The sequence below is a fragment of the Ranitomeya variabilis genome, chromosome 2, assembly GCF_051348905.1.
Source record: "Ranitomeya variabilis isolate aRanVar5 chromosome 2, aRanVar5.hap1, whole genome shotgun sequence".
Lineage (NCBI taxonomy): Eukaryota > Metazoa > Chordata > Amphibia > Anura > Dendrobatidae > Ranitomeya > Ranitomeya variabilis.
The window spans coordinates 860,363,172-860,389,823 of NC_135233.1; the positions used below are offsets into that span (position 1 = coordinate 860,363,172).

Sequence of the window (26,652 nt, forward strand, 5' to 3'; positions counted from 1 at the left end):
AATTATCTGGACGTGTGGGACAGCCCTTACTAAAGCCACGACCATAATGCTGGACCAAAGAAAAAAAAACAAACCACAGATGGAACCGAATGAAGTTAATAAAAAAAAAGTACAAATTTAATAATGAACCATACTGATCATGCAGCAAATATGAAGTGATAGTGACAACACCACATAAAAATAAACTCTTTATTTGTGACAATTTAAAACTATACATAAAAAAGGGACACTAGTGAGATAAAAAGCCAAAAAACACAGACGGCAGCTGCAGCAATTTGCTAGTAGTTGTCATACATATGACTATGCATAAATCATATTTACACATGTGTACAGCAGTCGTGCATGGAAATAGATTTTGAGTTTCTATATTTAATTGACCATATTGTCTTACAATGTCCCGAGATCTGCATGGAAACCAGTTATTTCCAGACGTCAATGAAATGGAGTGAGGGTGAGCATTCGAAGCCCTAAAAAAAAAGTTATCTAGCTTAAATAGCTGGACAGTAATGTGTCCCCAATCACAGTTGATGCTTGGAACTAGTGAATCCTGCAGACATTAAAATTGCTAGGGTAGTGTAAGGCTACTTTCACACTAGCGTTAACTGAATTCCGTCACAATGCGTCGTTTTGCCGAAAAAAGTGTTTGCGGGATGCGTTTTTTCACCATTAATTAACATTAAGCGACGCATTGTGACGGATTGCCACAGGTCGCACCCGTCGTGCGACGGATGCGTCATGCAGTGGCGGACCGTCGGGAGCAAAAAACGTTGCTTGCAACGTTTTTTGCTCTGTCGTAAACGTCTTTTCCGACCGCGCATGCGCGGCCGGAACTCCGCCCCCACCTCCCCGGACCTCACAATGGGGCAGCGGATGCGCTGGAAAAATGCATCCGCTGCCCCCGTTGTGCGGCGGAGACAACGCTAGCGTTGGGAACGTCGGCCCGACGCACAGCGACAGGCCGAGCCCGACGCTAGTGTGAAAGTAGCCTTAGGTACATAGAATATACAGCATATGTAAATAGACACCACCATGGGAGAATTCCCTCCTGTATGTAGTGAATCATGGAGGTGATGTCACAGAATGAGACACACCATGAGGAGGTATATTAGGTGTAAGGAGTTCGGTTTCACATATTAACACTGCTTGACAAACTGAGTTGTACATATTACCCGTGCAGTTCAGAGCTGACACGTGGGTGATGGCTGCACGCTGCCTCTCGTAACCCCGACGTGCGTTTTGCTAGTGCTTCTTCCTTGGGGCGTGCATCAGGGGCAAATAAAAGAGCCACTATTAGGACTTGCTCAAAATTGCACAGAAACTGGACGAGTGCATTGTCATGTAAAATTGGATTGCACCTGGACCAGTGTTATTCACTGAGGCAATGCAAATCTGTGTATTTTATCTCAGCTGTATTCGGCATGCTACGATTTACTCCAAAATCGGTACAGTGCGAGAAAAAAATTGCGTGTCTCGCGGTCTTGGCGTTCGATATTTAGGGATACATGCAGTTCTGTAAGATAGGAAACTGTAAATGGTCCTGTAATTGAGTAATAGCTGCTGAGTACAATAACAGATTGCAATTGCATACGGACAGCACATGGATGACAAGCGAGAGCAAAAAAGCGTCCCACCTTTCTGGATGACAGTGGGACTAATTATTTATACACTAGTGTGAGCAAACCCTCAAGCTAAGTACAAACCAACGTGTAAGAAATTGTCTGATTTTTATCCAGAAAAAATCCACAATTTTTCATCTGTATTGTCAGCCATGTGACAAATGTTTTTATACATAAGCAGTTATCAACATTTACCAATACAAATACAGTTCTCTATGTTAAACATTGCACTGTATCTGTGAAAATTAGATACTTTACTTCACAGGTCATGCACATGAAATTCGGGTTTTTTTTCTGCACACCCATACATGGGAGCCTCATCTGACAAACTGAAGATACTAGTGCATGCTGCAATTTTTGCCACTACTTTTGATCTATGAAAATAAACTAGTTGTCTGAACAGCCCTATTGAATAATATTGTGTAACCTAACCTACAGTACTGATGTGCCATATAATATATATTTAATTTTGCACCATATCATGCATATATATACTACTGAACACCAGTGACTGTCTGTCCGCAGTCTCCGACATCATGTCCGCTCTCTATCTGAAACGCAACCTCTCCAAAACTGAACTTCTTCTGCTCCCACCATCTACTAACCTCCCTAAACCTGACGTTTCCCTCTCCGTGGGTGGCACCATAATAACACACCGGCAGCAGACGTGCTGTCTGGGTGATACGTTTAACTGCGATCTCTCCTTCATATCCCATATACAATCTCTTGCCCGCTCGTGCCGCTTACACTTAAAGAACATCTCTAGAATCCGCCTTTTCTCACTATGGAAACAACAAAAACCCTCACTGTCGCCCTGATCCACTCCCGCCTGGACTTCTGCAACGCTCTATTAATTGGCCTCCCCCTCACTCGACTTTCCCCTCTCTAGTCTATCCTTAATGCAGCAGCCAGGGTTGTCTATCTAGCTATTCGTTACTCGGACGCGTCCGCTCTTCGCCAGTCGTTACACTGGCTGCCCATTCATTATAGAATCCAATTCAAAGTACTTGTTCTCACCCACAAAGTTCTTCACAGTGCGGCACCCCCTTACATCTCCTCCCTCATTTCTGTCTATCGGCCTAACCGACCACTGCGCTCTGCAAATGACTTTCGACTAACCTCTGCACTAATCCGTACCTCCCACTCCCGACTCCAAGACTTCTCCCATGCTGCGCCAATCCTCTGGAATGCTCTACCCCAAGATATTAGGACCATTCACAATTTGCATAGTTTTAGGCGCTCCCTCAAAACATATTTGTTCAGAGCAGCCTATCACGTTCCCTAATCAAAGTCATTGTATGTTTGTGTGTAGCCCATTCACTATCTCCATCTATCCCCCACTCCCTGAAGATGGCTGGACCATCATTGTAAATACATCATTGTAAATACACACCTGTACTTTGTATCTCCCCCACCTCATTGTAGATTGTAAACTCTCATGTGCAGGGTCATCTTATTGTGCTATAATTATGGTATTGTTAACGTTGTTACTTATGACTGTTGTGTTTGAAACTGTTAAGCTGTAAAGCGCTGCGGAATGTTGGCACTATATAGAGATGATTATTATTATTATATACTTGTGGATAAATCCATCCTATGTGTATTAGCCCCCTAATAGGGTGAGCTTCTAGTACTGACCAGCCCTGCTGTCTCTAAGGCCGGGGTCAGACCTAACGTATTTAAATACGCTCCGTTTTTTATGGGCCTAATACACAGAAATGTTTCCTGAACAGTGATCCATATGTCATCCGTTGGCAAGGTGTGGCTGCATATTTCGCGCATGTATTCCTCCGTATGTCATCCGTATAGCGTTTTTTCCTCGCAACCTTCCAAAATAGACATTTAACGGTTTTGAGGCCTGAAATTAATTTAAATCATCATCAGCAACTCTATTGCCTTTACAACAGGTGGTAGCCTCCAATCTGGCCATTTTGTTGCTGTGCTTGTGTTGGTGTATTGGTGGTTTGTTGGCAACATGTCAGACCTACTTCATTTCACCCCAACTGAGCGTGTCTTATACAACTGGGTTTTGTCACGCCGCTTTGGCCAGCCATACGCAGTGAAAGTGGATCCGAGGAGACGAATGTGGGTCCATCCGCTTTTGAGGCAACGCCTCACTAAAGTCCATTTCCACCGTCTCTATGCATCTCTGCGGACACATCCCGACAAGTTTTTCCAATATTGTCGAATGAGCCTTGCCACCTTTGATATTTTGTTGGAGACAGTGCACCCTAGGATAATCTTTCAGGACACTGAGATGCGGAAATGTTTATCTGCTGAGGAGCGTCTTCTCCTTACTTTACGGTATGTATTCCTCATCCTCACATACTCCATGTTGTTGATGTGTCTCTAATAAATGTGTTATTTAGTTATGCTTAGCAGCTGTTAATTTATTATTAATATGTCAAAACTCTACTAATTAGTACTAAGAATGTTATTAATGTTAAATTCACATAGCCAGTGTTAATTTTTTAAGGTACTGCTAGTATGGCTTGTTAGTTCCACACAGTACTTGTGGTCTAAAGGAATGTTCTAAATCATTCAAACATTTTTTTTTTCTGCTTTCAGCTTCCTGACAACTGAACTTTCGTATGCTGCACTACATCTTGAATTTTTGATCTACAATCTACAATCTCAGGCATAGTCCGGTCTACCTGTTCTGAAATCTGGTCCAGACTTCATCAACTGGTCATGCCTGTTCCCAAGATGGAAGACTGGATGCGGATTGCCTGTGGGTTTGAGTAGCATTGTCAATTTCCAAATTGTATTGGAGCCCTTGATGGTAAACACATCCGTGTGCGTAAGCCACCGAACTCAGGGTCCCAATTCTATAATTATAAACAATATTTTTCGGTAGTGTTGTTGGCTGTGGTTGACAGTCACTACAGGTTTATAATTGTAAACAATGGGACCTATGGGAGAACTGGAGACTCTTGAGTCTTCAATTCTTCCATTATGGATCGGCGGCTGCGCAATAACCAGTTGGACCTACCACCACGTCAGCTTCCAGGCTCCAATCAAGAAGCCATGCCGTATGTCCTTGTGGCAGATGAGGCCTTTCAGTAAACCAGGCATGTAATGAGGCCATATCCCCGTCGAAACCTGGACCACTGGCGTAGGATATTTAACTTGTGTCTATCACGCGCACGGCGACTGGTGGAGTGCGTCTTTGGCATTCTTTGTGCCAAATGGCGGGTTCGCCAGTCAGCCATTCAGCTGAGTGAAGGCAACGTAAGCTTGTGTGGTCCTACATAACTTCACCCGACTTCATGAATGGTCTTCATCTGATGGTGCTGAAGGTGTGTTGGGCAATGTGGGTAGGCCTAGACCACGTCATCCCTCAGTGTCATCCGCTTTCAGGACTGAAAGTATGTGATATCTTGACTAATTATTTTGTGACACCTCAGGGTGCTACTCCCTGGCAAAAGCATGCTGTCTCTATGTTGTAAGTTTAAATGTGTGAATATAAATATCCTTTTTTCAGTTATGTTGTTGTGTGTGTTCATTTTATTTAATAGATTTTTTTATTACATTTTGTATGTTGTATGAATTACTGTAAGAAGAGACAAAAATTGGCTTTTTAAAAATTTTTATAACGCCAAAACAGAATTTTTAGAAAGCCAAACCATATTAAACTCATATGGCTTTTGTGGCCATAGAAATTTGGCCATACCCATTTTTAACATGTACTTAAACATAACAATCAGAAAAACATCTTATTTTGCAAGAGCAAAATCCAATAGAAAAAAATTAAAGATTTTGATAACTTGGTGGAGGTGATGGCGGCAGTCCAGACTCTCTCTTGCTGGCTTTGTTGGCCAAATTTTCCTTCACCCTGTGTAGGTGCATAATCTTGGCCATGCTGTATGTTTTGGCCATGGTAAGATTGCTAGGTAGCAAAGTGACCATATGGAAATTGGAGATGAGACTCCTGGGGATTGTGGAACCCACGTGACTCATACCCCCCAATATGGCCATGTTGTCCAAACCCAGGTTGGGACCAGCCTCCAACACTGGGTCTGTACAAGTGGCCATATTGGGCAGGTTGATTATAGGATGCCATTTATGCCTGTTGTAGCCATGGTTGGTTTTAGGGGGGTTGAGATGGGTTGTAGGCACCCGTGGAGGAGGTGCATCAGATCCCTGTTGACCATGCACTTGTGGGTTTGTTTTAAGTCTCATCAGGTTATGGAGTGACAGCTGCCACCTCTCCAAGAATTCAAAGACCTCATATGGGGTATTCGAGGGTGTGCATGCATCAATAAGGATCTGAATGTACCCTCTCACAAGTAGCCTAACCTCAAGGGGTAGGGGACGAAGCTACCGGGTCAGACTGCGGGAGTATGCCTCCTCACCCTCATCCTGGGCAGCCCTGGCCAGGTAATTGAGAACCCCCGTGTCAACATGCCTCCTGGTATCTGAGGCATGGTTATCTCTCCTTCATCGCCCACGGCAGGATATAACAGCAGGCTGTGGGGAGGCCTCCAGAGGAACAGTAGGGCTGCTGCTGCTTCCTGGATCTTCCAGGCTGACGAGTGCTGGTGCAGCTTCTGGGGCTGATGCAGGACAAGCTTCTGGTGTAGGAGGACCTTGAGGGATGCAGCTGGAAGGCTGAGAAGATGGGCCAGCCACCTCTTTACCTTCCCTGACCGGATCGATAATGGCCTCAGAATCTGACCCAGTCTCCCTCTCAGTGAGGTTGGACTGAGTTCTATTATGACAGTTTGAAATAAAAAAAAATTATAAGACATATAACCATAAAATACATATGTGTAATGTGGTGTGATGTATGAACTTACGGTCTGAGATCCATAATGGGATCCAGAAGAGCAAGCCGAACATAATAAGCATACTTCCGCTTTGTTGGTGCTGCATCCCCACTCCTGGCCCGCTGCTGACGTTCCCGCCTATATTGATCGCGGATGCTGCGCCAGCGTCTCATAACATCTTCCACTGCTATGACAGACAATAAAATAATGAAATAACATTAAAATAACATAAAATAACATTGCGCACAGTGGTACAAGCTTAGTGAGATTTTACATAGTCATGTGGCCTAGTAAGCTGTAGTTTTTAAACATAATCTTAATAATAATAGGATAAAAAACATCATACTAGGATTTAAGGGGATAGTGTGAAAACCTGTTATTTAGTGCAGTTCATAATATTATTTTCAAAACATGAGTGAACTTAATTATTTGTTGCTGTCCCTCACGTGGACGGTCTGCAAAATCAGGAAAAAGTAGCCCACAGATCTTCCTCCACGTCGCCTCTTTTCTGGCCCGGTGGGAGTAGTGGGCATCCCTTTGGTCCCATAGCTCTGGGCTTTCTTGGACCAGAATGATAAGCATCTCTACATTTATGTAGGTAGACATGCTGCAGGACTCCGTGGAGGCGTTCTTCCGGGATGTCTGGAGCAGTTTTTGAGCTAATTAGCATGTCTAGGCTTCCTGATAATGGCTTGGCACATTTCCTGTCACCTGGAAAAGTCTTGCGTATTTCTGGCAAGTCACACGTGTGGTCCGTGTGTAATCCGTATTTTTCTCGCCCCCATAGACTTGCATTGGCGTATTTTTGGAGGAATACGCTGACAATCGCAGCATTCTCAGCCCGTAAAATACGGCCGAGAAATATGCGGCTGATGGGAGCTGCCCCATAGAGAATCATTGGTCCGTGTGCAATGTGTTGTTTTTGTGTCTCTCCCTCGTCCGTATTTCTCTCTAGTGTGACCCCGGCCTAATTGTTCGTCCAGTGTATCTCACACATTTATACATTTGTTAATTCATTATTTTGTTATTTACAAATAAAGTATTATACTGTGTTTTAAAATTATGATTGCTCTGCGTTTTTGTATATGATCAAGTTTTTTGCACTATGTGGGAGCATATATAAGCTTCACAGCTAATTATATGGCAGATCAGTACTATAGGTTACATAATTGAGCTCTAATTTAGTGTTTGTTAGGGAATAATAATAATAATCTTTATTTATATAGCGCCAGCATATTCCGCAGCGCTTTACAGTTTAACAGTTTCAAACACAACAGTCATAGGTAACAACGTTAACAATACAGTAATAAAGCAAAATAAGACAAAATAAGACGACCCTGCTCGTGAGAGCTTACAATCTACAATGAGGTGGGGAGATACAAAGTACAGGTGTGTATTTACAATGATGTATTTACAATGATGGTCCAGCCATCTTCAGGGGGTGGGGGGTAGATGGAGATAGTGAATGGGCTACACACACAAACATAAAATGACTTTGATTAGTGAACGTGGTAGGCCGCTCTGAACAAATGAGTTTTGAGTGAGCGCCTAAAACTATGCAAGTTGTGGATGGTTCTAATATCTTGGGGTAGAGCATTCCAGAGGATTGGCGCAGCACGGGAGAAGTCTTGGAGTCGGGAGGTACGGATTAGTGCAGAGGTTAGTCGAAAGTCGTTTGCAGAGCGCAGTGGTCGGCTACGCCGATAGACAGAAATGAGGGAGGAGATGTAAGGGGGTGCCGCACTGTGGAGAGCTTTGTGGGTGAGAACAAGTACTTTGAATTGTATCCTGTAATGAATGGGCAGCCAGTGTAACGACTGGCGAAGAGCGGACACGTCCGAGTGACGATTAGCCAGGTGGACGACCCTGGCTGCTGCATTAACCCCTTCCTGACATCGGACGTACTATCCCGTCGAGGTGGGGTGGGCCCCCATGACCACGGACGGGATAGTACGTCCAGCGCGATCGGCGGCGCTCACGGGGGGAGCGCGGCCGATCGCGGCCGGGTGTCAGCTGCCTATCGCAGCTGACATCCGGCACTATGTGCCAGGAGCGGTCACGGACCGCTCCCGGCACATTAACCCCCGGCACACCGCGATCAAACATGATCGCGATGTGCCGGCGGTGCAGGGAAGCATCGCGCAGGGAGGGGGCTCCCTGCGGGCTTCCCTGAGCCCCCCGCAGCAACGCGATGTGATCGCGTTGCTGCGAGGGTCTTACCTCCCTCCCTGCCTGCTCCAGACCCGGATCCAAGATGGCCGCGGATCCGGGTCCTGCAGGGAGGGAGGTGGCTTCACAGAAGCCTGCTCAGAGCAGGCACTGTGAAGCAGCCTGCACTTCTCTCAGATCGGTGATCTGTCAGAGTGCTATGCAAACTGGCAGATCACCGATCTGTATTGTCCCCCCCTGGGGCAAAGTAAAAAAGTTAAAAAAAATTTTTCCAAATGTGTAAAAAAAAAAATAAATATATATATTCCAAAATAATGAAAAAAAAAAAAATATTATTCCCATAAATACATTTCTTTATCTAAATAAAATAAAAAAAACAATAAAAGTACACGTATTTAGTATTGCCGCGTCCGTAACGACCCGACCTATAAAACTGGCCGACTAGTTAACCCCTTCAGTAAACACCGTAAGAAAAAAAAAAAAAAACGAGGCAAAAAACAACGCTTTATTATCATACCGCCGAACAAAAAGTGGAATAACACGCGATCAAAAAGACAGATATAAATAACCATGGTACCGCTGAAAGCGTCATCTTGTCCCGCAAATAACGAGCTGCCATACAGCATGATCAGCAAAAAAATAAAAAAGTTATAGTCCTGAGAATAAAGCGATGCAAAAATAATTATTTTTTCCATAAAATAGTTTTTATCATATAAAAGCGCCAAAACATAAAAAATTAATATAAATGAGGTATCACTGTAATCGTACTGACCCGAAGAATAAAACTGCTTTATCAATTTTACCAAACGCGGAACGGTATAAACGCCTCCCCCAAAAGAAATTCATGAATAGCTGGTTTTTGGTCATTCTGCCTCACAAAAATCGGAATAAAAAGCGATCAAAAACTGTCACATGTCCGAAAATGTTACCAATAAAAACGTCAACTCGTCCCGCAAAAAACAAGACCTCACATGACTCTGTGGACCAAAATATGGAAAATTTATAGCTCTCAAAATGTGGTAACGCAAAAAATATTTTTTGCAATGAAAAGCGTCTTTCAGTGTGTGACGGCTGCCAATCATAAAAATCCGCTAAAAAACTCGCTATAAAAGTAAATCAAACCCCCCTTCATCACCCCCTTAGTTAGGGAAAAAAAAAATGTATTTATTTCCATTTTCCCATTAGGGCTAGGGTTGGAGCTAGGGTTAAGGCTACAGTTAGGGTTGGGGCTAAAGTTAGGGTTAGGGTTGGGGCTAAAGTTACGGTTAGGGTTTAGATTACATTTACGGTTGGGAATAGGGTTGGGAATAGGGTTAGGGGTGTGTCAGGGTTAGAGGTGTGGTTAGGGTTACTGTTGGGATTAGGGTTAGGGGTGTGTTTGGATTAGGGTTTCAGTTATAATTGGGGGGTTTCCACTGTTTCGGCACATCAGGGGCTCTCCAAACGCGACATGGCGTCCGATCTCAATTCCAGCCAATTCTGCGTTGAAAAAGTAAAACAGTGCTCCTTCCCTTCCGAGCTTTCCCGTGTGCCCAAACAGGGGTTTACCCCAACATATGGGGTAGCAGCGTACTCGGGACAAATAGGACAACAACCTTTCGGGTCCAATTTCTCCTGTTACCCCTGGGAAAATACAAAACTGGGGGCTAAAAAATAATTTTTGTGGGAAAAAAAAATATTTTTTATTTTCACGGCTCTGCGTTATAAACTGTAGTGAAACACTTGGGGGTTCAAAGTTCTTACAACACATCTAGATAAGTTCCTTGGGGGGTCTAGTTTCCAAAATGGGGTCACTTGTGCGGGGCTTCTACTGTTTAGGTACATTAGGGGCTCTGCAAACGCAATGTGACGCCTGCAGACCATTCCATCTAAGTCTGCATTCCAAATGGCGCTCCTTCCCTTCCGAGCCCTCCCATGCATCCAAACGGTGGTTCCCCCCACATATGGGGTATCAGCGCACTCAGGACAAATTGGACAACAACTTTTGGGGTCCAATTTCTCCTGTTACCCTCGGGAAAATTCAAAACTGGGGGCTGAAAAATAATTTTTGTGGGAAAAAATTTTAGTTTTATTTTTACGGCTCTGCATTATAAACTTCTGTGAAGCCCTTGGTGGGTCAAAGCGCTCACCACACATCTAGATAAGTTCCTTAGGGGGTCTACTTTCCAACATGGTGTCACTTGTGGGGGGTTTCTACTGTTTAGGTACATTAGGGGCTCTGCAAACGCAATGTGACGCCTGCAGACCATTCCATCTAAGTCTGCATTCCAAATGGCGCTCCTTCACTTCCGAGCCCTTCCATGCGTCCAAACGGTGGTTCCCCCCCCACATATGGGGTATCAGCGCACTCAGGACAAATTGGACAACAACTTTTGGGGTCCAATTTCTCCTGTTACCCTCGGGAAAAAACAAAACTGGGGGCTGAAAAATAATTTTTGTGGGAAAAAATTTTAGTTTTATTTTTACGGCTCTGCATTATAAACTTCTGTGAAGCCCTTGGTGGGTCAAAGCGCTCACCACACATCTAGATAAGTTCCTTAGGGGGTCTACTTTCCAACATGGTGTCACTTGTGGGGGGTTTCTACTGTTTAGGTACATTAGGGGCTCTGCAAACGCAATGTGACGCCTGCAGACCATTCCATCTAAGCCTGCATTCCAAATGGCACTCCTTCCTTTCCGAGCCCTCCCATGCGCCTAAACAGTGGTTCTCCCCACATATGGTGTATCATCGCACTCAGGACAACTTGGACAACAAATTTTGGGGTCCAATTTCTCCTGCTACCCTCGGGAAAATACAAAACTGGGGGCTAAAAAAATAATTTTTGTGGGAAAAAATGTTTGTTTTATTTTTACGGCTCTGCATTATTAACTTCTGTGAAGCCCTTGGTGGGTCAAAGCGCTCAAAACACATCTAGATAAGTTCCTTAGGGGGTCTACTTTCCAAAATGGTGTCACTTGTGGGGGGTTTCAATGTTTAGGCATATCAGTGGCTCTCCAAACGCAACATGGCGTCCCATCTCAATTCCTGTCAATTTTGCATTGAAAAGTCAAACGGTGCTACTTCCCTTCCGAGCTCTCCCATGCGCCCAAACAGTGGTTTACCCCCACATATGGGGTATCAGCGTACTCAGGACAAATTGTACAACAACTTTTGGGGTCCAATTTCTTCTCTTACCCTTGGGAAAATAAAAAATTGGGGGTGAAAAGATAATTTTTGTGAAAAAATATGATTTTTTATTTTTACGGTTCTGCATTATAAACTTCTGTGAAGCACTTGGTGGGTCAAAGTGCTCACCACACCTCTAGATAAGTTCCTTAGGGGGTCTACTTTCCAAAATGGTGTCACTTGTGGGGGGTTTCAATGTTTAGGCACATCAGTGGCTCTCCAAACGCAACATGACGTCCCATCTCAATTCCTGTCAATTTTGCATTGAAAAGTCAAACGGCGCTCCTTCCCTTCCGAGGTCTCCCATGCGCCCAAATAGTGGTTTATCCCCACATATGGGGTATCAGCGTACTCAGGACGAATTGTACAACAACTTTTGGGGTCCAATTTCTTCTCTTACCCTTGGGAAAATAAAAAATTGGGGGCGAAAAATAATTTTTGTGAAAAAATGTGATTTTTTATTTTTACGGTTCTGCATTATAAACTTCTGTGAAGCACTTGGTGGGTCAAAGTGCTCACCACACCTCTAGATAAGTTCCTTAGGGGGTCTACTTTCCAAAATGGTGTCACTTGTGGGGGGTTTCAATGTTTAGGCACATCAGGGGCTCCCCAAACGCAACATGGCGTCCCATCTCAATTCCAGTCAATTTTGCATTGAAAAGTCAAATGGCGCTCCTTCGCTTCCGAGCTCGGTCATGCGCACAAACAGTGGTTTACCCCCACATATGGGGTATCGGCGTACTCAGGACAAATTGTACAACAACTTTTGGGGTCCATTTTCTCCTGTTACCCTTGGTAAAATAAAACAAATTGGAGCTGAAGTAAATTTGTGAAAAAAAGTTAAATGTTCATTTTTATTTAAACATTCCAAAAATTCCTGTGAAGCACCAGAAGGGTTAATAAACTTCTTGAATATGGTTTTGAGCACCTTGAGGGGTGCAGTTTTTAGAATGGTGTCACACTTGGGTATTTTCTATCATATAGACCCCTCAAAATGACTTCAAATGAGATGTGGTCCCTAAAAAAAAATGGTGGTGTAAAAATGAGAAATTGCTGGTCAACTTTTAACCCTTATAACTCCCTAACAAAAAAAAATTTTGGTTCCAAAATTGTGCTGATGTAAAGTAGACATGTGGGAAATGTTACTTATTAAGTATTTTGTGTGACATATCTCTGTGATTTAAGGGCATAAAAATTCAAAGTTGGAAAATTGCAAAATTTTCAAAATTTTCGCCAAATTTCCATTTTTTTTGCAAATAAACGCAGGTAATATCAAAGAAATTTTACCACTATCATGAAGTACAATATGTCACGAGAAAACAATGTCAGAATCGCCAAGATCCGTTGAAGCGTTCCAGAGTTATAACCTCATAAAGGGACAGTGGTCAGAATTGTAAAAATTGGCCTGGTCATTAACGTGCAAACCACCCTTGGGGTGAAGGGGTTAAGGATAGACTGGAGAGGGGAAAGTCGAATAACAGGGAGGCCAATTAGTAGAGCGTTACAGTAGTCCAGGCGGGAGTGGATTAGGGCGACAGTGAGAGTTTTTGTTGTCTCCATGGTGAGAAAAGGGCGGATTCTGGAGATGTTCTTTAGGTGTAAGCGGCACGAGCGGGCAAGAGATTGTATGTGGGAGGTGAAGGAGAGATCGGAGTCAAACATAACACCCAGACTGCGCGCCTGCTGCCGGGGTGTTATTATGGTGCCCCCGACGGAGATGGAAATGTCAGTTTTAGGGAGGTTAGTAGAAGGCGGGAGCAGAAGAAGTTCAGTTTTGGAGAGGTTGAGTTTCAGATAGAGAGCGGACATGATGTTGGAGACTGCGGACAGTCACTGGTGTCCTGTAGTACAGCGGGGTAAGGTCAGGGGATGACGTGTATAGTTGTGTGTCATCAGCGTAAAGATGGTACTGAAAGCCAAATCTGCTGATGGTCTGTTCAATTGGGGCTGTGTAGAGGGAGAAGAGAAGGGGGCCAAGGACTGAGCCCTGAGGTACCCCGACAGTGAGAGGAAGAGGAGATGAAGTGGAGCCAGAGAACAGAACACTGAAGGAGCGTTCAGAAAGATAGGAGGAGAACCAGGATAGAGCAGTGTCCTTAATGCCTAGTGACTGGAGCCTAGAGAGTAGGAGAGGGTGGTCAACAGTGTCGAAAGCTGCAGAGGTCGAGGAGAATGAGCAGAGAGTGGTCACCGTTACATTTTGCTGTCAGAAGGTCGTTGGTCACTTTGATGAGTGCAGTTTCTGTCGTATGTAGGGGGCGGAAACCGGACTGTGAAGGGTCTAGGAGGGAGTGAGTGGAGAGGTAACGGGTAAGGCGGGAGTAGATCAGGCGCTCCAGGAGTTTTGAGATGAAGGGGAGATTGGAGACCGGTCTGTAGTTGTTTGTGCATGATGGGTCAAGGGTGGGTTTTTTTAGTAATGGAGTAATGATAGAGTGTTTGAAGGAGGAGGGGAAAATGCCAGAGAGAGAGAGATTAAAGATTGTAGTTAGGTGAGTTGTGACGACTGGAGAGAGAGACTGGAGGAGGTGTGAGGGAATGGGGTCGGTGGTGCATGTAGTTGGACGAGAAGAGGAGAGGAGCTTGGAGACTTCTTCTTCTGTGATGGGATCAAATGTAGAGAGTGAGCCAGGGGAGATGCAGGGAGGAACTTAATCTTCCCCCTTTTTGGAGGTTATATTGGTTTTTGTATTGAATAATATTGGTCAGTCGGGTGAGTTATTGATGGACAGCACTCAGACTGAAAATAAAATCACTCACATTGGTGTGTAGCATCCGAGAGAATCCGATGCGATGTGCAAATGACCCTCGGCTCAAACTCTGCTGCGAGCGCGATCAGTGATTGTACTGTGATCTCTCGCATACAGATGGCGAACCATATTTCTCCATTGTGAGTCGGCGTATATCGGACTGCACTCGGATGACATCCGATGTCTTGCACACAGCCATAGACTTGTATGGGTGCGCCGTCCGATTACACTGCCAATGGCAGCATGCAACCATTTTTGTGACAAGCGCTGATAGTGTCAGTGTCATACCTGACCAATCACATCACTTCTCTCATGTCTAAGCTTATAGCTAGAAAACTAAAGCTGGGGCCTGATTGGATGATCCCTGTGTGCACACGGGACAGCTCCTGCGGCCACTGCGGCAGTGGTGGGACTTCCCTGGCCAGCAGGACGTGTCTGTTCCCCCGCAGCCCTAGCTATGACTGTGCAGCAGCACTCAGGACCAGGACGTGCACTACTGCACTGACTACAGCGAGAAGACTGCCAGTACTACAGGGAGCGAAGGGTGGGAAGAGGGCGTGGTCTGGTCACATGACCAGGGAGAAGCCGGGGTCCCTTCCCTGTTTCCGGAAATCCAAGATGGTGACCAGCATGAAGTTTTTCTAGTTACCGGTCAACTTAGAAGTGAGTGACACCCCGCCAGCGCAGACCCAGCCGGCACCTGAGGTAACAATGGGCGAGCCGCCCTCCTCGCTCCCTGCACAGCCGCGTCCTGTGTGCCCGCCGAGGAATGCGCTGCAGCGCCCGGAAGACAGGAGCTGATAGGTGGTGACGTTGTCACCCGGGGCAGAGCCCAGCTCAGAGGAAGAGCACACAGCCCTGAGGCGGCCGGCACACGTCCCGCTACTCGGGGCCCGGATGTGCAGCGCCAGCCTATAGCGGCCGGCGGCACAGAACACCGCCAAGTGCAGTAACCAATCACATGGCGGCTTACAGTGAAAGCTCTCCTCTCATTGGTTGCCATGTGTCAGAAAGCAGTTGTGATAGTGGCAGTTGGGTCTAGCAGAGCTCGGCACAGGAGGTGACTGCCCAGAGTGGTCCCTCAGGGGTGGTCTGCTCATCTGGTGCCCCCAGCCGTGACCCATTCAGGTGCCCGGTCACTATAAGTGCTCCCAGGTCTGTTGTCCCTCCATGTGAGATAGGGGCATAATATATGGCAGCCATTCAGCCCCTGGAGTAATGGCCCTCCGGAGGCCGTCACATGACCATGTATGGCATAGTCCCCCATTCTTTGTGTTGGGCAGTGAGTGATCGGTCATTTCCCCTGTGACCGCTCCTTGTGGCCTCACCAGGTCCGGGCCACACCTGCGATCTAGGCAGGCCGGCAGCCATGACACCACATCTGATCTGTGCATTGCGGCTGTCACTCCTCCGGTGACGCTCGGGCTGCTAGTGGCCATTTCTAGTGAGTCCTCAGGTTAGAAGAATGGCGCCAGCATATTCCGCCGTGCGTGTCCTCATACATCAGCCCTGGGGCAGTGCGGCTCAGTCTCATCACCCTAGCCGTCTCACATAGTTTCAGGGGCATTATTATCGAATTCCACCTACAGGTTTGTTTCAGGAGAGAACTAGAGGAGACTCCTAAAAAGCAGGGAGAACTTCCACTCTCCTTGTAGACATAGTCTTCGGTGGGACATGAATCCAAGTCCCATGGTTACAAAGCGGTAGTGACAGAAGCTGTCACTTAAAGTATCTTGTTCTAATGGTTAACAAAATATAACATAATAATCTTTTATATAGCGCCAACATTCCGCAGTGCTTTACAGTTTTGCACACATTATCATTCTGCTGTGATGTGTCAGAGTGAAACACTATGGCCCCAATTCATTAAGGGGCATCTGTCAGTAGGGTCAACCCTCCTCGGCCACCTATATGGGCATACAGGTCATAGGAAGCTGAATAAAATGATATCTGCCGTCAGATGCCTTATACCAGAATAAGGGGTCTGGTCTCTGCATTTCCTGCTCGCCACGTTCTCTCTTTACAGCGCTCTCTCTTGCCAGCTTGTAAGTTTACACCAGAGAGAGCGCACTGTCACTGCATGGAAAGTAATATCGCACAGTGACAAGATTATACTGAGCGTCCTCCTCTTTCTGTCCACTGGCACCATCTTGTTAGAGTACGTGCCCATGATCCGGGACCGGAATAGAAGCATTTTGGATACAGCTCACCTGTGCTGCGTTCTAGGTAACAAGTACAGTGGTTGGGAGTTATAGATAGCCCATGCTTTCATTTGACGCTGCGTAACCTCACCCAAGGTGCGAGTTTATGAGCCGCTAGTCTCTGCAACAGAAATTTCCGCAATAGTATGTATTGGATGCGGTAAATTCGCACGGATCAGTGAGCACATGTGGATGTAACTGCGTGATTGAACTTAGCGTTTTGGACGCAGCGAAAATACTCTACATCCAAAACGCTGCTATTCCTGATCATGGGCACGTAGCCATGTAATACTTGTCAGATCTGGCTTCAGTAACATGGAGGCCGCACTACGGCCTGCTGACATGATAGGAAGACATAGAGGGCCAGAGAAACTAGAAACACAGGCGCACACTCCTCCATTCAACCAGATTTCTCCTGCTCACACACTACCAGCAGATCAGTTATTTTATACTCTGCCTTTCTAGGTTTGATTCCGCTTTCACAGTTTTTTTATTGAGCAGCTAATGTAAATCACACAATGAAGGTCATATTTTTCTTCTGCATTTCATCTGAACATTTTTTTATAAATTATTATAGAATATCGGGAAAACAAAGCGGGCCCCGGAAATCTTACTGGCATTACCAGCCATGTACTGCACATCATAACGTAACTGTAGATATTGGGCAATGAGACGATTAGAGAGTGTTGTATTCCCCGACCAGAGTCTGTGTGGGGTGTTCTGCCATGACGGGGGCTGGTAGCTGTTCCTTGCCATGTACATTACATTGCTGTAATAAAAATTGTGTTCATCAATCCAGATTTCACTCAGTGGTTTTGATGCTTTTTTGGTGAGAAATTGTTCAGTAAATGTTATTTAGCCATGTGGACTTTATTTCTTGTATTCTTAGTATGTGCGTCTGTGTCAGGAACAAGTAAAAATCAGTATACGGCCTTAAAGGAACCTGTCAGCAGGATTGTGCGCAGTAAGCTACCTAACCTTGGTAGCCTTGGACAGTGACCTGTCGGCAGTCTGCATTATGAATAGCTAATCAGAGCACCACATGAAGACCCCCATAGGCCGCCCCGGAGCACGAGCATATCACTAACTCAAAACTGAAAATAAGGATTAACCAACAACCACAAAACGGATTTCATCACCCAAGGTATCATTGTAATCAGTATAACTGCGCCATCCTGCCACTGTCTGTAGGTCACTGAGCACAATCCTGCTGACAGGTTCACTTTAAAGTTAAAGTATATTTTAGTCGACAAAAATGACCACTTGGACACTATAGAGAGAGTTGTAAAGCAGTGCAGATACTATTTACACCTCCCTCTACAATTATCAGAAAGGGGCTCTTATGCCCCCATTCTCCCGGCATTAAATATCCCTTTAAACATGCCTTGATTGAGGTTCATGCTACATAAAGGACCAGGGATAATAAGTTTGAATCCATCTCGCACTGCTATGATAAGTGTGTTAGGTGGGGACACTAATCGTTCACCTCGGAATCGCAGCTGGAGTGTCCAATCAGGAAACCATTAGAGCTGTCAGTCAGATGGGAGGGGTTAGGAAGCGTTCCTTCAGTGCGCCAAAGACAGTTTACATAAAAGGACCGCCTCTTGGGCATTTGGAGTCGCAGGGCGAGGAGGGTTACACCCTACAAGTAGCATGTCTGCCAGCTTATGTATGTTTCTTCGGTCTAGCCCCCCACCTACCTAGCGCTGTGAGAGGTTTACAGGGGTCAAAACTTCTGCCAGACTCCTTATCATGTGGAACCTGAGAGACCGGAAGTTTTGCTCAGAAAACAAAATTGCCCATAAGTGTCTGAACAAGTAATGAGAAAACACTCCTGCGCTAACTTCTCTGCTATAGCTGTTATATTATGGCTGTATTCCTTTGTATTTCCGCCTCCCTGTAATCCAGAATGTTGGATTCTCCGTCAGCTGGGACAGATGTGAAGAATTTCTTAATGTGCAGTTGTGTGCTGGTTCCTATTAGCTGTGATGCAGAGCAGCCTGAGAAGGTTCTCGGAGGCTCCTTGTGCATCTGGCTGCCAGGAGGAGAGCCCTGTCTTTCAGGAATGTGCCTGTGTTTTTCTTTATGTTGGACCGCAGCATTCTTGCCATTTTTGTTGAACATGAAAGAAGGCTTGTGATGTTCCAATGCACGCTCCATCCTCTAAAAAAGTCCATGTTCTGTTGAGCAAACCTTGTTTTAGCACTTTCATCCTCAAGTCGAAGCAGAAAGTGCGGCGTCCTGGAACTGTAAACTTGTCCTCACAACTTCCTTGTCCTTTTTTTTTCCTTTTTTTTTTTTTTCCTTTGTCCTATTTATCAGTGAATCTTCCACGTATTTAATTCCTGTCTTGCGCTTTTCTGCTATCTCCAAATTATCATTTACCGTAAAGGCAGGCCTTATCTAAATGAGCATGCTTATCCGTTTCTAGACAGGATGGTGAAAACTCCAGTGGAGTAAGGGGAGACTGATAAAACAAGACCCAATGTATCAGAACGATCACCTCATCTGTCACTACTTGGTCTAGAACATTAGGGCATCGTATTTTGTCTGGATAAATAGGTAGAAAATGTAATCTGACAGTATGTTCTGTCGAGAATCCTGATTTCTGTCTTCAGTAAACCTTTTGTCTGAGTTGTATAGCCATTTGTCAAAATTGAAGCTAATCATTCTCTTTTGTTATGTCCCTTCAGCAATGCCATTGTAAAGTCATAATGTTTAGAGGATTTAAAGGGAACCTGTCAAATTGAAAATGCTGTCCCAGCAATATCTTATGAAGGTGAAGGAGCTGATCAAATGTGTGTGTGTGTGTGTGTGTGTGTGTGTGTGTGTTTGTGTGTGTGTGTATATCTACTATATAATTGTCTAAGGGTCACTTCCGTCTGTCCTTCTGTCTGTCTGTCATGGATATTCATTGGTCGCGGCCTCTGTCTGTCATGTAATCCAGGTCGCTGATTGGTCGTGGCAAAACAGCCACGACCAATCAGCGACGGGCACAGTCCGGCGGAAAAATGGCCGCTCCTTCCTCCCCGCAGTCAGTGCCCGCTCCGTACTCCCTTCCAGTCAGCGCTCACACAGGGTTAATGGCAGCGTTGACCGCGGTGTAACGCACTCGGTTAACGCTGCTATTAACCCTGTGTGACCAACTTTTTACTATTCATGCTGCCTATGCAGCATGAATAGTAAAACGATCTAATGTTAAAAATAATTAAAAAAAATAAAAAATAGTTACATACTCACCCTCCGTTGGCCCCCGGATCGACAACAGGCCTTTCCCGATCGCGGCGCTCCGGTAACCGGTCCATGCTGCAATCTCGCGAGATGATGACGTAGCGGTCTCGCGAGACCGCTACGTCGTCATCTCGTGAGACCGCAATGCACTTTTCAGACCGGAGCGCGCGAGGAGCATCTGTGACCGGCCGCTTCGATCTGGGCGTCAACGGAGGGTGAGTAACTATTTTTTATTTTAATTCTTTTTTTTAACAGGGATATGCTGTATACTACGTGGCTGGGCAATATACTACGTGGCTGGGCAATATACTACGTGTATCATCAAACAGTTAATTTATTTCAGTTCTTCAATACAAAAAGTGAATCCTTTGTTTTATTTTTAAACACTTTTTCGGTGCTTACTTTGTTTCTCCGTTCATACTGCACCCACACACAAATGATACACCATTTGAGAGGTAAACTTGCCCTCTTCAGGAAGAAAATAGCCAAACAAATCACACATCCACGATGTGATCACAAAATACAGTTTAAACATTAATTTTCATAAACCTACAGTAAGGAAAATGACCTGCAGGTGGCGCCACACTACCCGAAAGCAGACTACCACAAAGCTGCTTACAGACATCACAAACAAATCCTAACATTTGCCTTGGGGGCTTTCCAGCTTGCCGAACTCCTTGCTCAGGCACATTGGACTGCACACTTCACTTCAGGTGAGTCACATATGCAAACACATTTGTAAACATGCACTGTCTATTTAGTTGCACACTTGCTCCGTTTATACTCCACCAACACACACAACTGATACACCATTCCAAAGGTCATTTACCTGCAGGTGGCATTTGCCTTGGGGTCTTTCCAGCTTGTTGACGTGCTTGCCCAGCCTATTTCTGGCAAATTCGAGGATTGCACACTTCACTGCAGGTGAGTCACATATGTAAACACATTTGTAAACATGCACTGCTTTCTCAGTGGTTACTTTGCCTCACACACACAAATAATATTTGCCCCCTTCAGCAAGAAAAGACAAACAAACCACACCTTCACGATTTGATCAATAAATACGGTTTAAAAATTCATTTTCAGAAACCTGCAGAAAAAACCAATAACCTGTAGGTGGCACCACAACCTCAAGTTGCTCCGTTTTTTTTACTCCAAAGACACACACAAATGATACGCAATTTCAAAGGTCAAATTACCTGCAGGTGGCATTTGCCTTGGGGTCTTTCCAGCTTGCTGAAGTGCTTGCCCAGCCTATTTCAGGCAAACTCAAGGATTGCACACTTCATTGCAGGTGAGCGACATATGCAAACGCATTTGTAAACATGCACTGCTTTTTCGGTGATTACTTCGCCCCCCCCATACAAATAATACACCATTTAAAAGGTAAACTTGCCCCCTTCAGCAAGAAAAGACACAAACCACACATTCACGATTTGATCAATAAATACAGTTTAAACATTAATTTTCAGAAACTTGCAGAAAAAATCAATAGCCTGCAGGTGGCACCACAACCTCAAGACATTTTTTTAGCCTCTACTTATCAAACCAATTTATTGTATTACCAATCTACATATGTAAATACCTCTCTGTGTTAATCAGCCTCAATGTATTTAATGAGATATGTGCACACATAGCGGTTTTTACCACGGAACCGCAGCATTTCTGCAGCTGCGGGTCCGCAGCACTTTCCATTGCGTTTACAGTTACATGTAAACCCTATGGAAACCGCAATCCGCTGTGCACATGCTGCGGGAAAAACCGCGCAGAAACGCAGCGGTTTACGTTCCGCAGCATGTCACTACTTTAGTGCAGAATCGCTGCGATTCTGCACACATAGGAATGCATTGAACCGCTTACTTCCCGCATGGGGCTGTGCCCACGATGCGGGAAGTAAGCGGATAATGTGCAGATGGTACCCGGGGTGGAGGGGAGGAGACTCTCCTACAGGCCCTGGGAACCATATTTGTGTAAAAAAAAAAATAAAATAAAAAATAATGATATACTCACCTCTCAGCGCTGCACGCGGCCGTCCGGTTGCAGGGTTGCTGTGCGAGCAGGGCCTGAGATGACGTCGCGGTCACATGACCGTGACGTCACGAAGGTCCTTCTCGCACAGCATCTTTGGAACCGGACCGCCGCGTGCAGCGCCGAGGAGATGGGGATGTCAGAGGGTGAGTATAACCATTTTTTATTATTTTTAACATTACTATTGATGCTGCCTATTACTGCATATGCAGCATCAATAGTATAGGAGTAATCCCGCAGCGGAAACCGCAAAACAAACCGCGATAAATCTGCAGGGATAACCGCAGCGGTTTTGCCCTGCAGATTTATCAAATCCGCTGCGGGAGAACCCGCAGAGGACCCCGCAAAGTGTGAACATGGCCTAACACTTGAGCAGCTTAATTTTCCACAGGCCAACTATTCTCATATATTACATAGTCATTACAGAGTGATCTATTTCAAGTGTTTATTTCCGTTAATGTTGATTATGGCTTACAGCCAATGAAAACCCAAAAGTCATTATCTCAGTAAATTAGAATAATTAACAAAAAACACCTGTAAAAGGCTTCCTTAAGTAAATGCAACCTCAAATGAAGAACACATGACAAATTACACTGTTATTCTTTAACAAAAACTGAACCATAATGCAGAAGCCAAAAATTAAGTACACCCCTTGAATCAATGGCTAATAGAATATCCTGTAATGGCAATATTATGTAAATACGGTATTTTCTGAATGACTGTCTCAAATCGTTCTGGAGGAAACTTGGCTCTCTGTTTTTTACAGTGTTGCTTAAAGGGCCACTGTCACCCCCTCCAGCCGTTATAAACTAAAAGAGCCACCTTGTGCAGCAGTAATGCTGCATTCTAACAAGGTGGCTCTTTTCGTTTTTGGTTCAAGTATTCCCAAAATAAAGCGCTTTGAAACTTAGCCAAAATACCTGTCTTTAGCCAGGGAGGTGGGTCCTCACTCCCCAGCTTCAACTGCTACTCTGCCGTCACTCAAATCTTCAGGGGCTTTCAGCGCCACCCCCTCCGTGCTTTTTTCTCTTCAAAACCGGCGCCTGCGCTGTGTAAGCTCTGGCCGTGTGACGTCCCAGCCAGGCTTGCAGACTGCGCCTGTGCGGGCATTGCGGCCACCCACCTTGGGAATCCCAGCCCCGCACGGTGTGTTATGCATTATGCACAGTGCGGGGCTAGGATTCCTGGGCATGCGCACTGCGTGTGTCAGCCTGTCACCCAGGTCCCCCGCCTTACAGCGTCTGTATACTGTATTCAGCTGATCGTGCCTCCTCGTACTGTACAGTATACAGACGCTGTAAGGCGTATAGGCGTATAGGATATGCCAGTAGCTTGAATCTTTCGTGCTTAGGATCATTGGCCTGTTGTTTGACTGACTCTTTTGGCCAAACTTTAGCTTTTGGATGGAGCAGTGGTGGCGAACCTATGGCACGTGTGCCAGAGGGGGCACACACGGCGTCTCCTCAAAACTAGCGCCACCACCACTCTCCTCAGCCCGCTCGTAATCTATCTCATCACTAGTGCCACTGCCACTCCCCTCTGCTCCGAACTCTCTCATCAGGAGCATCATGTGGAACTATTATACAGAATAGAGCATCATGTGGGACTATTATACAGTATGGAAGGCTATGTGGGGCCACTCTACAGAACGGAGCATGATGTGGGACCATTATACAGTATAGAACATCATGTGGGGCCATTATAAGGTATGGAGTGTGATGTGGGGCCATTGTACTGTATGGATCATTATGTAGGGCTATTATACAGTTTGAAGCCTTATGTGGGACCATTATACAGTATGGAATGCTATGTGGGGCCATAATACTATATCAAGCACTATGTGGGTCCATAATACTGTATGGAAGGCAAGGCAGGGCCCCGTTATACTGTATAGAGCACTATGTGGAGCCCATTACACTTTATGCAGGACTGTGTAGGGCCCGTTACACTCTATGGAGCACTATGTGAGGCCCACTACACTATATGGAGTACTATGTGGAACCATTGCATTGTATGGAGGACATGTTGCTCACATTATACTGTACGGTGAGCTGTGTGGGGATTACCTTTGGAGAATCACACTGTGGTGGGGTCATCATCCTTTTGTTGGGGGAATTGGGGAAGGGGGCTAAAGTAGGGTCATCCTACTGTGTATGGAGGAATACTGTTTATGTATCCTTTAAATATTTATATCCGGCCATTGGGCCATATACTTTTTACTGCTGTTACATAACATTTTATTTTTCCACTATAATTACAAAAGTTAATTGTTTTATTTGATAAAGAAAAACTTCCTCAATTGTGGACATTTTTTTTTTCAACAGATCAAAGTTGGCCCGCGACTTTGTCAAAGCTTTTAATTTTGGCCCTCTGTGTATTTAATTTGACATCCCATGCTTAAAGGGTTATTCTCATTATGATAAAGGGTTACAAATGCAAAGAGTTTGTAAAAAACTAACAACTTGGCAATTTTACTTTTGAATAAAAATCCCCTTCATTCTCAAGAACAGACCTCCACTGCAATTGGTGGCCAGTATCTTAAGCTTGGAGTGCAGCGCTTACAAGCTCTTTGCTATAGAGCGCTAATGTAGGTGTTGTTTTTCTAATCTAAACCCTCAGTATTCTAGTTAAATTGCCGTGTTGGCACTTTGCGATAAATAAGTGGGTTTTAGATTGCAGTTTGGACACTCAGTCTCTAAAAGGTTCGCTGTCACTGGTCTAGAGTTTTGACTCTAGAATGATTCTTTATACAGAGGAGATAATGATCGACTTATTAACTGGAAGCTGCCCAGGTCTTGTGGTTACAAACCTAGCCCAAATCCTCCCCCTTCCACCCCTCCTGACAATCGGTATGAGTTGTTTGTACTGATTTTCTGTGCTTGGCTTTCGCCTAATGTGGCGCAGCGCATTATGGCCAAACATCTCCACTTTAGACTTGTCTGTCCTAAGTAAATTGTTCCAGAAATGTTGTGGATTATACTCTTTAGCCATGCTGCCATGTTCTTTTTAGAAAGGCAGATTTCTCCTGGCTGCCAAGCCATACTTGGCCAATACATAATGAGAAAAATAGGCTACATGAGCCTCAGCCAGCTCACCGACAATCACCGGAGCACGGAACTTCATCCTGACCCAGACGTGCAGCAACAGAAGATGAAGAGAAAATGGTCATGTTCCAGCTTCTTAAAATTGGTAAATCTTTATTGATCCCTATAAAACTTGATAGTAAGCAAAAAATCCTTGCACATACAGGATGTAAACATGTGGAAATGACAAGCTAAAGCGAAGCGTTTCTCTCTATAGAGATCTTAATCATAGCCATGATTAAGATCTCTATAGATCGAAACGCGTCGCTTTAACTTGCCATTTTCACATGTTTATATCCTGTATGTGCAAGGATTTTTTGCTTACTATCAAGTTTTGTTTCTATCTTGAATAAAGATTTACCAATTTTAAGGAGCTGGGACACGAACGTTTTCTCTTCATCTGCCATACTTGGCCAAGTTCATGATACTACTGTTAGAAAAGAAAAAGACTGAACATTTCACAATAATACCTGAGGTCTTTAGAGTTTGATCTGTAACTCTTTGTTTTGCAAATTCTCTTGAGCGTTACACAGCTAGACTTTGGGGTGTATTTTCTTTGCAGGTTGTCCACACCTGGGAACATCGACAACTGGCTTGAATGTTTTCTTTTTAATCTTTCTCACAGAATGATGGATTCCAAATTACTTGAAAATTAACTTACAATTACTGTCAATTTGTCTAAGGTCAATGCTCATTTTTTTCTCCATGGAATTGTCTTAACACATGCCCGAAGGCTCCAGACCAGCAAATTGGCAAAACTTCAGCTTTTATGGAGGTAGACACACTACATGATGAACAATTAATTAAGGACATTTGAGTCGCAGCACCTTGATTATACTTACACTATTAATTCCTATGGAATCAGTAAGGGTGTACTTAATTTTTCACACAATACTTTTGCATTTTGATTCATTATTTTAATCCCTGATCATTTTGTGTTTTGGATTCTAGTGGCTGGTTTTGCATAGTGCTTGACACTGATCATGGATGTCCAGAGACCAACCACTTGACACCCAAGACCAAAATCAGCATGATTTTAATCCTGGTGACAGATTCTATTTAAAACAGAATACTTCATGGTTATACGTCTGGGTGTTTAGCATTCTTCTTATTTGAAGAGCCTTACTTTGGACTTTACTACTTAGTGATGGGAGCAGTGATACCAGTAGTACAACATGTGAGTAATGAGGCTTCTCATTGGCTGCCATAGTCCTGTGTCTGTCACTTGTAAATAATGTTTCAAGGACCTGTCTGACCTTCTGTACTGGTTTGCTGTGGGGGAAAAAGGAGGGGTAATACTGTTCTTTTTTTGTTATTTTATCACATCTTTTGGTTAATCCTTTTAGTCCCTTTAATGCCCCATGAAGGATATACCAATCATAAAGAGGGCTCATGGTGTGTGGAGCAACTAAGGGGCAGATGCCAGCTAACAGCTGTAATCGGAGCTGGACTCCACCCTGTGACCTGCTGTCAACTGCTTAGATGCCGCTGTCAGGCTCAGGCAGCGTCATTTTTTAAATGGCACAGTTACCGCTGGTGCGCATTGGCTTTTATTGACTCAATGTGACCATGAGAAACCCATAGGTTACCATGGAGGCCAGAGAGCATCCTGAAGGCCCAATTCACTGCCATCTTGGTC

At 44.7% G+C, this 26,652-nt stretch overlaps 2 protein-coding genes across 7 annotated transcripts in view; one reads left to right on the forward strand and one right to left on the reverse strand.

Annotated features, from left to right (window-relative positions):
• Positions 1–5,294: 5,294 nt before the first annotated feature.
• Positions 5,295–15,231, reverse strand: LOC143808042 (uncharacterized). Its single transcript, XM_077290278.1, has 3 exons — positions 15,171–15,231; positions 6,416–6,572; positions 5,295–6,327 (listed from the first exon to the last, which is right to left on the reverse strand). Exons 2-3 carry the CDS (start codon positions 6,556–6,558, stop codon positions 6,057–6,059), a joined length of 414 nt encoding a protein of 137 aa, XP_077146393.1. The 5' UTR covers positions 6,559–6,572; positions 15,171–15,231; the 3' UTR covers positions 5,295–6,056.
• Positions 15,027–26,652, forward strand: part of LPP (LIM domain containing preferred translocation partner in lipoma) — a 377,393-nt gene continuing 365,767 nt past the window's right edge. For 2 of the 6 annotated variants that reach the window (XM_077290271.1, XM_077290274.1), the window contains exon 1: positions 15,027–15,175. The gene's annotated coding sequence lies outside the window, so the exon portion shown is untranslated. The remainder of the gene's footprint in view (positions 15,176–26,652) is intronic. The other 4 variants (XM_077290276.1, XM_077290273.1, XM_077290275.1 and 1 more) reach the window with 4 other exon arrangements.

What these genes read in the sequence shown, in the direction of transcription:
- LOC143808042 (XM_077290278.1), bottom strand. Translation starts at nt 6,558, where the DNA reads ATGAGACGCTGGCGCAGCATCCGCGATCAATATAGGCGGGAACGTCAG. An exon ending in CCCATTATGGATCTCAGACC is followed by an intron (nt 6,328 to 6,415) that starts GTAAGTTCATAC and finishes CTGTCATAATAG; the next exon opens with AACTCAGTCCAACCTCACTG.